General features: G+C 42.3%; 2 protein-coding genes across 2 annotated transcripts; one reads left to right on the top strand and one right to left on the bottom strand.

Annotated features, from left to right (window-relative positions):
* The first annotated feature begins 758 nt into the window (after positions 1-758).
* Positions 759-6,595, top strand: LOC133968617 (ras-related protein Rab-11B). Its single transcript, XM_062404765.1, has 5 exons — positions 759-949; positions 3,321-3,516; positions 4,634-4,827; positions 5,129-5,209; positions 5,902-6,595. Exons 1-5 carry the CDS (start codon positions 910-912, stop codon positions 6,045-6,047), a joined length of 657 nt encoding a protein of 218 aa, XP_062260749.1. The 5' UTR covers positions 759-909; the 3' UTR covers positions 6,048-6,595.
* Positions 6,596-7,663: 1,068 nt separating this feature from the next.
* LOC133968631 (E3 ubiquitin-protein ligase MARCHF2-like) lies at positions 7,664-12,105 on the bottom strand. The gene is made up of 5 exons (XM_062404777.1): positions 11,785-12,105; positions 10,587-10,869; positions 10,280-10,475; positions 9,976-10,185; positions 7,664-9,005 (listed from the first exon to the last, which is right to left on the bottom strand). The coding sequence occupies exons 2-5, from the start codon at positions 10,769-10,771 to the stop codon at positions 8,850-8,852; spliced, it is 747 nt and encodes a 248-aa protein (XP_062260761.1). The 5' UTR covers positions 10,772-10,869; positions 11,785-12,105; the 3' UTR covers positions 7,664-8,849.
* Between the last annotated feature and the right edge of the window lie 678 nt (positions 12,106-12,783).

Below are 12,783 nucleotides of genomic sequence, written 5' to 3' on the forward strand. Positions count from 1 at the left end.
ACAATTCTGCATGTATTAAGGTGTTTTTTTCTTGTAATCATGTAATGTTTTGTCTAGCCTTTCCCTTGTCTTATTTTTTGTTTGTTTACTCCGATTTACTGGTGCTTTATGTTATTCTACACTTATATGTATATGCTCTGGGCTGGGAATTGTTGATTACTCACCTTTTATTGCCATAAAAGGTGAGTGAAGAAGAAGAAGAAGAAGAAGAAGAAGAAGAAGAAGAAGAAGAAGAAGAAGAAGAAGAAGAAGAAGAAGAAGAAGAAGAATGATTCTATTTATTCTATTTGAGTTTTCAAAACCGCCATTACAAAGCGTTTCACAAAGAGGACAACAAAAACAGACAACAAAACAAAGATACCTGTCGAAATAATACAATATAATAATAATAAAAAACACAGCTAATGAGGCGATTCAAGTAAAGCAACATAAAAAAATAAAAAAATAAAAAATGAATGGGAAGAAGGAATAAGAAAAAAAGATTAAAGTAAAAGCCACTTGGTGAAAGTAAGTTTTTAAGATATACATAAATAGCTTTTCCAACTATGAACATGTCAAGGGGAACTACACATTAGTGATGCAAACAATCCTTCATGTGCCCTCAACTTATTCTCCTCATTGAGAATCTCAGTATTAACACAACTCGTGTCAGAATATGGTTCAACGCATCTGAATGGTATAGGCATGTCAGTAAAGAGCGCCCCCTGTGGAAGGTATTTGAGGCGCAGGGACTCCTCCCCTCCCTCTGCAGAGTTGCAGCTCGCCCCTGACAGCCGACTCTGGCGCAGACTCCCAGCGCAAACATTCACCTTTATTTTGATTCTCCTGCCGCACAACGACCGTCCACAGCCGCACTCCTCCGCACATCCTCTACCGGAGCAGAGCAGCGTCGGAGCGGCCTCGTCTAGAATGGGGAACCGAGACGATGAGTACGATTTCTTGTTCAAAGGTAAAGAAAGAAAAAAAAAAGATGACTGCAATGCATTCCCCCCTCTACTCAGTCTCACACAGACAAAGCTGTGCTGGGTAAATCTGCCGCTGTGTCGTTGTCGTTCTCCATATGTGTTTCAAATTGTAGGGAAACAGGACTACTGTGTTTTTTCCCTGGAGCTGATAATCGGTTATTACAACATACTGCTGTCATTGTGACATTAAACCGCCTGCAGCTGTATTCATAGGAGCGGAGGATGCAAAACCCTGTCGGCCTCCTTCTTTTATTATTAAACTTTCATCAACTCACACAGCAGCATTAGACTCATGTTTCTCATGCTATTTGGTGTTTTCCTCCTCATGTGGCTGATTAAAGGCCTGTTATCCTCCACCTCCTCTGATCAATAAGCTCCATCCTCAGATCACTCAACCCCTTTTGACAGGGGAGATGCAGCAACTCATAACTCAGTGTAGTTTATGGTGTTATTGTGACAATCATAGACTTGGGCCTGCACCAGACTCCGGTCCATGCTTGCACCCAGAAAGCCTCCCTGTGATCGTGATATCAGCTCCTGTGGCACATTAACATCCTGGGCCTGCAGGAGCCAAAAGGCCATTTAGATGTAACAAAGTATCCTCTGTGGGATGAATAGGGCATCTGCCGGAGGCTCTCTCTCTCTCCTTCCTCCTCGCTGTGTCTCTCTACCTCTCCCTCTGCCCGAGCCATCTTCTGTGTGTGCCCGGCTGGAACAGGAAGGGCAAGGCGGCCCTGAAACTGTCGATTCAGGATTTGATGGAGCCTGTTATCAGCTTCCTGCAGCCCCGAAACAGCACCATGTCGACAGGGACAAAGTTCGGCTCTATTTCCTTTTGTGGATGGAGGGAGGGAGAGAGGGAGTAGAGAAAACAAAAAGAAGAAAGCTCCACGTCTCTCTGTTGTGCTGTGATCAGCAGCAGCCTCCCGAGGTCCTGACACCAGCACAGCTCCTGGTCAAAGAGGCCTGATCAATCACTTCTCCTCCCATAACTCACTTACCACAGCTTTAGACCAGGCCTGGATGACTGTTGTTGTCTGGTTACACAATGGATGCTGACTAGTAACTGTTCAGAACCACTGCTGCTGCTCCACAGAGACATTGTGGTCAACTCGAAGTATTTGCAGCTGTTTTCTTATTTATAATGTTGGTGTCAACTTCCTGCAGCGCTTCCTTGTACAAACACAGAGAATCTCCCCCTGTATAGTGCTTTCAGAAAGGTTTCAGCAGTTCCCTATCTGATAATCAACACTCTCAGAGTGATGGGGCCATGGCTTATCTCTGGAATCGTGATAGGTCAAGTTCATACATTTTAAAGATTGAAACCTGACTGATGTGGATTTTTTTAGGGAGAAAAGAATTTTTATAACAAGCATCGACTGATATATATACATATTGTAAGGGCCATGCAATGTATCAGTCCAGCTCTTTTATGGACGCATTGTGTAGGTTAAAATGATTTATTCCCGTCATTTCAGCTAAGCACATTCTGCTCTGTGAAAAAAGGATTTAAAAAACCTCCCCTGTGCTACATTATTTAGCTTTTTTTGGTAGTTTGCAGAGAATGAAGAGACCAAACCACCTCTTTAGTTGATAATCCCTTAGGCCCCAAAATGCTTTAATTCCAGTGTGAGATATTTCCGATAGCTTAAGTTGAAAAAGTGTTGTTTCTACTCATTTGCTCTATATAAGTCATCCTCTACAGTCACACCCAAAATATGGTGATTATGCAGAACGCTTCCTACCAAAGAATGGGGAAAGTTAATTCACCGGAATTAACTGTGAAGCCCTCAGGTAAAATCTAGCAGGAGGTATACAGAGCATTTAGTTCATTGCAGCACACATGAATTATGGGTTTTTGAGGGAGTGCTGCAGTACAGACCTGTGTTTGTACCTGGGTCCCACATTGTTCTTGATATATCGTGAGGCCTTACTGTTGTGTTGATGAATAGTAATGAGATTTCATTTTTGCAATGTGTAAGAAAATCCATTGTTTATTTCCAGAGACTCCAAAATGATTCTTTAAGTGAATCCACGAGTTTAACTGAATTGAAAATGAAAAGGCACACTCCTGAACTTTAGTGACTTTTAACAGTGAGGTTACATAATTATTCAACACTTGTATTTTGTTATTTGTTGTAGTCTGCTTTAGAAGTGTATGTTTTTCACTTCCCATAAATCATCTGACAAACACAAATATGAAGCCCCTGTGTTCTGTTGAAACATTTAGGGGCACTGCTTTGTGCGATATCATCATTTCTTGGAATCTATTAATACATATGGCCCATCCCATCACACATACAGCAGGACACACACATCTCACCCCTGCCCGTCTCCTTCTCTTTCTCCCCACAGTCGTGTTAATCGGCGACTCAGGCGTAGGGAAGAGCAACCTGCTCTCCCGATTCACACGGAACGAGTTCAACCTCGAGAGCAAGAGCACCATCGGGGTGGAGTTCGCCACACGCAGCATTCAGGTGGACAGCAAGACGATAAAGGCTCAGATCTGGGATACGGCGGGACAGGAGCGCTACAGAGCCATCACCTCTGCGTGAGTTGGGCCTGTCACCCAACACCCCTCTGTATGGGGAAGAAGTTCAGGTGCACTCTGCACAATTGACACCCAATCCTGAAGGCCCCTTCAAATGGTGGCGATTGTTGGCTGTGTCCAAGATGGCACTTTTAAAACAAGTAGTATTGTCACAGATGAGGAAGGTGTTAGCTGGTGGTTTGAATCTTTTGAGTTAGATTTAGAACATTAGGAAGAACATTTGATAACTTGACATTAAAACATCTTATAATCTTATCATATGCCAACATGGGATATATAAGAATAGGATCGATTGATGCTTTATTAATGTATCATGCACATTATGTGCCCAGCCTGAAACAGGCCTACAAGACACCATTATTCAGAAAAATAAAAGTACAGAAAGGGAAGTAGCAGCATCAATACCACAATTAAAGATTTATAAACAACTTCTTAAATTTAATTTAAATTTTAATATTTAAATACTTTATATTTGCATCAAGAGCTGGTCCTCTCTAAGGACGCAGCTATGTTTTAGTCCAAACTGGACAAACTAAACACTTTTTGAGTATTTATGTCAACTGAAGGGGTATTCAGCTGCAACATGAACCTTCACCACTAGATGTCACTAAACTCTACACACTGATCCTTTAAGATTTGTAGGACACAACCACGACACAAAGTCCATTTAATTGCTGTCTTGAACTTTTCTTCTAACATGATTATATAAATATATATATATATATATATATATATATATTTTTACATAATCGATTGGCAGAATAAGACACAACATATTTGTATGCATGATAGTGTGACATTCCAAAAATTTTAATTGATGGAATGCAGTTTTGTACAACTACAAGCAAAAGGCAAGAAATGTGACGCCTAAATACTTGAGTCACCTGCAATATTTTTGGCCATCAGCCTTTTTCATGAAAGACATTTGGACATGTCACAGTTTGGTATAAATAATCAAAATGCACCCTCAGGTGGTTTTTGAGGACATTTGACTTAACGGGAATCATCTTAACTGTTATCAAATGAAATGATAGTAGCGTGGATTTTCCCTGCTACAGGTCAAAATCTCTGCTGTGAAATGATGCTGTTTCTAAGGTTTATCCTGGTCTGGTTACAGATACTACAGAGGGGCGGTGGGAGCGCTCTTAGTCTATGACATAGCCAAACACCTGACCTATGAGAATGTGGAGCGCTGGCTGAAGGAGCTGAGGGACCACGCCGACAACAATATCGTCATCATGCTGGTCGGCAACAAGAGCGACCTTCGCCACCTCAGGGCCGTGCCCACAGATGAGGCCCGGGCCTTTGCAGGTACAGAAACTAAGGAGACACAGGAAGGTTAATTTGGAATTTGGGAAAACATCAGTGTTTTTTTTAGATGTTTGTTGCATCTGCTTTTTCCTTTGTGCTGCTATAACAACTAAAATCTCCCTCAGGGGCCAACAAAGTGTTTTGTAACCTCCATTATGAAAGACTCTTTTCCATTGTCTGTATGCTTTGTAAATTAGAAGAGAGCATCACAGAAAAAATTGCTTTGTTCTTCTAAAGGTGAAAAAAAAGAAAAGAAAATGTAACAACACTATAAATTTGTGGTTTCCTTCTCACTCCACAGAGAAGAACAATCTGTCATTCATAGAAACGTCAGCATTGGACTCAACAAATGTTGAAGAAGCCTTCAAGAACATCCTAACAGGTAAGCTTACAAGCATAGCTAATAATTACATGATTTAACATCAGACATGAACTGTCTGAGTGTCCAGACAGTTGTGTCCAGACATTCCGCGGACTTTCTCTTTCACATATGGAGAATGCAGCAGCAGATTGTCTGGATCAGACACATTGAAAACAACAGGAAAATCTCCAGAACTTTCAGATGACGATGACTGGGTATAGCCAGGATGCAGGAGGCCGGACATTATGTCTAGATTCCTCTGTGGAATTCATGTGCTTTTGTTTCTAGAACATCACTAGTGCTGTCGGTGAAAATTTCTTAAATACGGTTATCTTTCCAAGTAGAAGAAACCTCTTTATCATATTTGGATATTTGTATTCTGTTTGCCCACTCACTCACAGTGAATCCTCTGGACATTTCCTGCTGTATTCTCACATGGACTCATTTGGACATTATCCAGAGCTTTTACTAGAGGGATGGCTGTAAAAGCTAAAGATTGTCAGGAGCAACGGGCTCAGACATTGTGTGATGTTAGAGATGTCAAAGAACTCATTGTCTAGAAGGAAAGCAATTACCTGGATTAAATGACACACAAATGTTATAAATGCTGTGGATGAATAATTCGATGTTAACCAAACTTGTGTATAAAGATCTTCATCAGCATTTGGATTCAAAGAGTCTGATCTGTTTGTTTTCTTCCGTGTCATCAAAAGAAATCTACCGCATCGTCTCGCAGAAACAGATTGCCGATCGGTCTGCCCACGACGAGTCCCCGGGAAACAACGTGGTGGACATCAGCGTGCCACCAACCACGGACGGCCAGAGGGGGAGCAAACTGCAGTGCTGTCAGAACCTGTAACACATGGCAACCATCCCTCCTCACCTGGGTCGATTATTAGTTGAAATCCACAGTGTTTGTGTGCGTCCATCAGCCTGGGTTATGATATCATCTGAGTCTGCACCTCGTACATCAGTGGAGTCAGCTCCGTGACTCCACAATCGATCAATCCCAAAATGAAGTGTTTGAATTGATTTCAAATAGTAATCGGCCACAGGTACAATCTGCTACACCCTAATGCAAAAGAACAGGACTGGTGGTACCTTGTAAGTATCTACCATAGTTACCCATGACAGAGTAGCAGAACAGGCTTGTATGCCCAGATGTCTCCCTGGTAGATGGTTATTGCCACATGCTGGAGGTGTGGGTTTGAATCCCGCCTGTTTCAGTCGTACCAGCAGTCCTGTTGTTGGACTCCCCTGCTCCTCCGGTCATCATCTCAAAAGTGGTTGTGACGCTACTGACGCTTATTTCATTTTGTGTAAAATATATTCTTTTGTTTGTTTTGATTTTGTTAGTTCGTCTGCGCACATTATATTAATGCCATGAAATAAAATTTTACAATATTATGTTCCTGTGGTCTTTTTTGTTGTATTTATATACACACTACAATCTATTCAAAGCCTGAAGATACAGTTCTATATTTTATATTATTACATTGTTGTGCCTTGCTGAGATTTTACTATAGTGACTATTGTTATGGTTGAACTGCTATCTACTTTATAGGGATGTTTCCCCCAAAAATGAAAATTCACTCATTATCTACTCACCACTATGCCGATGGGGGTGGGTGAAGTGTTTGAGTCCTTTAAACACTTTTGGAGATTCAGGGGTAAACAGCATTGCAGCCAAGTCCAATACAATTAAAGTAAATGGTGACAGATTCTTCAAATGTAAAAAAACAACCGAAAAAATACATTAAATGACTTTACGGCTCCTGTTGTGTCAGTGACTGTAAGCCCTGACATCCACATTTGACATGAAATGGTGTTATCTACACCATGGTTGTAGCCTAAATGTCCTGTGGTCCACGCACGAATGCAGTGAAGGATATCAGTGGACATTTTGGCTAAAAACATGGTGCTAATGACGCGAAATTGAATTTGAATGTCTTAAGTGTTTTGTGGAATCAAAATCTTCACCCTCCTCTATCGGCGTAGTCGTGAGTAGATAAGTGAATTTTTGGATGAACTGTCCCATTAAACAGTATTAGGTTGACAGTGAATGGTAAATGCACTGTATTTACAGTATATAGTACTTTTCCAGTCACATCCATCTATATTCATGCACTGCTTCTATTCACAGCACTTTTTCTATCACACACTATGTATGAATTTTTCCATCTATCCATCATCTGTACAACTTATCCTCTGAGCGTCATGCGAGGGCTGGAGCCCTTATCAGCTCAGATTGGGCAACACCCTGGACAGGTTGCTCTTGTAACGCAGGGCCGACATACAGAGACATATATTAATAATGGATACCACAGTACCAAATTGTATTTAAGTGTAGTATTTGAGGAAATACTGTTAACTTAAACAGTCAATCATAAGATATATTCCCAAACATTACACGGAGCTCACAATAAAAATAAACATCTAAAGGCACTGGACAAACCACAGCTCACACTGACTGAATCCAGGAGTCCCTCTTGTTTTATTGCACAATAACCCAACTTTCCAGGGGATGCAGCAGGAAGACTACAAGAACACAAAATACTTTTGTTTAGCATATGCTGCATACATTGATTGACATCTCAATACAAATTCTTGTTTTGCACCTGTACTGAGTATCAGCCTACTTTTGATACATTTCCGTGTTTTATATAATTAGGATAAACGTCTGTAACCTCACTAGTCAGAACACTGTTTCTCTTCTATTTAAAGTTGCATCTTTTGTCACGTAGGTCATACTACTGCTTGTTGCTAGGCGGTTTTAACTCACGAATGGTGCATTTACAAGTGGAGCAGGGCCATTTGTGAATGCACTTTTATGACAGAAGTAGAAATGTCATCCAATTGGAATGTTAACACTTTTCCACATGTCAATACTATGTCCTGACACGTTGCAGCGCTGCCGTTTAACGGATTCAGTTTGTGTGATCCCATATATTACAATCTTCCCTGACCCTTTGACTAGTGTGATCGATGTGCGCCGCTTCAGCTGCTGTCTGAAAAGAAAAGACATTATTTGAGTCTCACCATTTATGAAAGCTTTACCTGGACATTTTGAAAGGGTTCAGATTATAAACAAGAGCGACTGTTGCCCTTTGCTTGTCGAGAAAGAATGTTCACAGATAGTCAATCCTGCTTTTGTTGATTATTGTCCTCTGCTGGGCTATTGGCTACCCATTGTTCAAAAACAGCTAAATACATTGTGAAGGGGCATGAGGGAATAATAGGTTGTGTGAATATGTTTCATATTATACTGTAGTAGCATGCTGATTCAGTTATATCCTGCTACATTAGCTTGTGTCTTAGTATTTCATAGGTTTGTGTCACAGATGTACAGTCGGGCTGGTTAGTCCATCGTCCATGTGTCCAGTCGTTCAATTCCCAGCAGTGGCTGTCCGATGACATCTGTGTTTCAACAAATATGACTCCGGAATGGGTTCTTCCCTAAACCACTTCTGTGGTCGGTCAATACCGTAGTAGTTTACATCAAGTGCTTCAACAAAAGAAAACAGAAGGAGAGAGTAGCTCTCCCTTCTCAGAATGGTCCACTGAAGTGCAAAAGTTCATTAATATGATTAATTTTGTTTTTAAAGAGCGCTTCCGAGGGCAACTTTTTTTTCTTTATATTCCTCTTGCTGCTGCTCCGCACTCATACGATGGTCTCATCAGTCATTTTCTTGGTCGACTTGGTCGGCACCGAACGCTGGGTGGTGTGTGCCCCCTTCATGTCAGGCATGAGCAGACGCACTTTCTGATTGGTCCTCCTCCACTCCGAGTACAACTGACAGTGATAGCGAAAGGACACCTGAGATAGGATGGAGGAGGGGTGGGCGAAACAGGAGGTGATGGTGGAGAGAAAGACAGTCATCAATTACACTGACACCCAGATATTTGAGACAGAGTAGTACGACTGCAGGATAGGAGTTAAATGCTGTAGCTGCTGCTTGACAGGTGCTCACAAACTGAACGCAGAAACTCTAATCTATGACAGTTTGTCATTTTTATGGTTCTTCTGATGAAGATTAAAAGGGCTGTTTTTTTTAGTAAGATTCCAGATCCACTGCACATCCTACTTTTTTATAGAATATGATCCACTTATGTTCAGATAAACAACAGGGACCAGAGCACAATAACACAATTACTACAATAATCAGGAGCAGAAGATAAATCTGTGTGGCTGGTGTTCTGTGTATACGTCTGCTTGGGATCGTTTTCCGAATTAAAGTAATTAAATCAAGATAAAAAGCATCTGAGCAGTATTGCACATCCTGCATGTGTGCTGTAAATACCCCGGTCAGGTAAGGCCAACTTTTAAACCATATGATGACGAATGATTGGTAAAAGTGAATATACAGTAAATTGTGTCTCTAATGTTATTTTCTACAACAGTTAATGCTTTACTACACTACATCAGTTTCTGATATCATAGCAACATCATGATGACATTTTAGCATAGCTTAATTTTTGTTGTGTACAAGATCCAGGTTGGTTGTATAGTATAATTTTTGAAACATTGCATGACGTTTTCTGGCTTGATTGTGATCACTTTACTTATATGATGCCATGAGATGTGGAATCACTTTCTGATCAATAGAAGATTAAGATTATCACTTTAGCCCTATAACTTGAATGAGACATCCTGGAAAATTATTTTTCAGACCATTTGTATGTTATCTGAGGATGCCTTCTCAAGTATTATTCCCTCCAAGTTCAGTAAAAAGTCCAGAAACCATTTTTTTTTTAAGTTACAGGAAAATTATTTAGTGATTGGTTACCAGTGTCCAGAGGATGTAGATGGTGAAGAGAGCGATGGTGAGAGCGATGAGGCCGACCGCCTCGAGTCTGCTCTTCAGCTGCAGGTGATCCTGGGCTCCCCTCAGACACAGCCAGCCAGAGATGGCTGCCAGGGGCGTGATGAGAAGGAAGCAGGCCATGTCGCAGAGCAGCGTGCGCTTCTCACTGCGAGGCCCAGGGTCCTTCAGCCACTGAGAGAGAGAAAAGTGAAAAAATCATTAGTGGATCTGAAAATGATCTTTACTACAACTAAGTTACTATTATACAAGGTAAAACTTCTCTAACCTGTGTGAGTGGTTGCGGTCGCCGTTCGATAGTGAACTCTGTGTGACAGAGCTCACAGTAGCTGGTGTTGGAGGAGGACAGCCACTTCTCCAAGCAGCTCTTGTGCACTTTACCCAGCGTGCCAGTGCAGTCGCAGGGCGAGAGCAGCGTCTCTCCTCCAGCTCCCTCGTGACAGATCCGACACATACCCACATCACTGTGCAGAGACACAGACAAGCAGAGGGGAGCAATGATGTGATGATTAAGCAGCGCACAATTAAACTAGAGTTGAATCATTGGGCACCCAGCGAGTTCCTCCTTCTCTTACCTCTGCAAGCTCACCGCTTTGACAACAGTGGAGAGTGGGCGGCCATCTTTAGCCGTAACCTTGGCAATGTACTGGGCCTGGGCTGTAGAATCAGACTCCTCCGAATCCTTGGAGGCGTCTGATTCAGCGTTCCCAGAGTAATCACAAAGGGAGCCAGGTAGGTGGCAGCACCCTGATGAGGACATGGCTCAGCTGAGGGTGACAGTGATGGCAGTGCTGGTGGAGGCAACTGTAAACTAAGTTCTGTCTCCTCTGCTCCTCTGACCACCTCTAGAGAAAGTACCTGGTGGAGACAAACAGGACACAAAGTTTTGAGTGAAGTGGAAGGAGTACATAAGAGGAACAGGATGTTACAGAGTGTGAGCCTCTGAGGAGAACCGTAAAAAATATGTCATATTTCATAACGTCTTAAAACTCGGCTATACTCATTTTCATCTTTGTTGTGTTGATACTTGTTTACTTATTACCACAGCCAAGGAGGTTATGTTTTCACCAACCTTTGGCTAGTTGGTTGGTTTGTGTTTGTTTGTTTTCATGTTGCATTAAATCCTGATATGATGATAATAATTAAGCTGTGTCAGAAATTAAATACATCACATTACTAGACAGTGAGAAAACGGTGACATTTTTGGTGGCGCTTTGAGACCGTGGGGAGGAAGGGGGGGCCTTGACTGTTTACTACTACTCCCAATACTACGGCCTGCATCCAGACTGATGTTGTCAATGCGCTGTTGAAACTTCCTTTGAAATGTAACAGATGACATGTGCCAATAGAAACACATGAATTGAGTTTAATGCCTCGGACGGTCAAAACAAAAACAAACCACAGAACCGTAACAGCGATTTTAATGCGCATTCAGCCTCCGGAAGGTTAACCCATCAGATCCCAGTGTTGGAAATCAGGAAATGCAAACCTCCCTCTGTCGGGCAGCAGCATCTCTGTAAATCTACGGTTCGCACTTTAAATTACACGATAAACATTTGACCTGTCACCGCTCCTCTCGGCCCAGACACACACATGAGCTGTGCAGCGTTGTTGTCGTTAATGTACCGCCGCGGACAAAGACCCCGTTTGTCTCTTAAGCAGAAACCCCCATTTAAGCAGCTGTCAGACCCGCAGACTGATGTGTGTGACGCTGGTTTGCAGAAAAGCTCGAAAACGACGTGTAAATCAGATGTTAAGGTAAAATGTACTCACCCGACGGCCTCCCCCCCTTTTCCTCTATTGGCCTTGGCCTTGGCCCTGTGCTAGCCAGACACAGGCTAGCGGAGCTACCTAGACAGCCCTAGCTCCAGACTGTGACATTGACATCTAACCGAAAGCTGCCGATACAAGGGGAAACAAAAAGCGGCCACATTCGCGGTGTCCTCCCCATGTTCCGTGGATCATCTCTCCTCGGCTGGTTCTGTCTGAAAGCGCGAAAAAAGACGGCTGCTCCTGCCTGGATTTACCAGACGCGGCTAACGCAGCTAGCAGGCTAACATCGGACAAGCCTACCCCAGCGTCCGTCAGCTGTGCTGTGGTCATGTGACACGTGCTGCCTTCACGGACATTAGTCATAATGGAATAACTGACACATCGGTCATTAAGCTGTTATCACTGTGACAAACACGACTGATGTGTCTGAGGGGGGTGACTGGGATTTCCGTTATTGCTAAGTGTGATGTCAGAGAGGTGAAGGAATTCTGTAAAAACTCATGTGGTTTATTTGATCACTTTTTAACAATTACTTTACATAAGTGAGTTTAACAGCTTAAACTATATTAAACCAAAGCATCAATTACAACTGCATGGTCTGTGTAAATGTGAAACCCTTAAGAAACATTTAAGTATTTCATATTTCAGAGCAATGACCATGGATTGCATATAAAAAGACACTGACCAACCTAACCCTAACCCGAAGGCAATGACACCCCCCCTGCAACAGCACTTTACAAGGAGGCGTGAATGCAACGCACACTACAAATAGCAACACATCTGTCTGTTCGGATTAACAAAAGCTAAAATGTTTCATTTTTTCACGGCTGATTAATTTTAAAAAGGAAACGATCAATGCCCTCCAGAGAAACATCTGGCGCAGGTCACACGTCTAATCCAACCCGCTAGGTGGCAGCATTCAGTGAACACTGCAGGGATGTGTGTCCTGGTCTACAGGGGCCTTACATGTTTGGAGATGTTGACCCTCAGGTGAGGAGC

The sequence above is a fragment of the Platichthys flesus genome, chromosome 14, assembly GCF_949316205.1.
Source record: "Platichthys flesus chromosome 14, fPlaFle2.1, whole genome shotgun sequence".
NCBI classification, from domain to species: Eukaryota; Metazoa; Chordata; class Actinopteri; order Pleuronectiformes; family Pleuronectidae; genus Platichthys; species Platichthys flesus.

Excerpts from the sequence above, each read along its gene's own strand:
- LOC133968617 (XM_062404765.1), top strand. The coding sequence starts at position 910 with ATGGGGAACCGAGACGATGAGTACGATTTCTTGTTCAAAG. Across the intron at positions 3,517-4,633 it reads TACAGAGCCATCACCTCTGC|ATACTACAGAGGGGCGGTGG; the intron begins GTGAGTTGGGCC and ends GTCTGGTTACAG. Across the intron at positions 5,210-5,901 it reads CTTCAAGAACATCCTAACAG|AAATCTACCGCATCGTCTCG; the intron begins GTAAGCTTACAA and ends TGTCATCAAAAG.
- LOC133968631 (XM_062404777.1), bottom strand. The coding sequence starts at position 10,771 with ATGTCCTCATCAGGGTGCTGCCACCTACCTGGCTCCCTTTGTGATTAC. Across the intron at positions 10,186-10,279 it reads GACCGCAACCACTCACACAG|TGGCTGAAGGACCCTGGGCC; the intron begins GTTAGAGAAGTT and ends TCTCTCTCTCAG. Across the intron at positions 9,006-9,975 it reads TCTACATCCTCTGGACACTG|GTGTCCTTTCGCTATCACTG; the intron begins GTAACCAATCAC and ends ATCCTATCTCAG.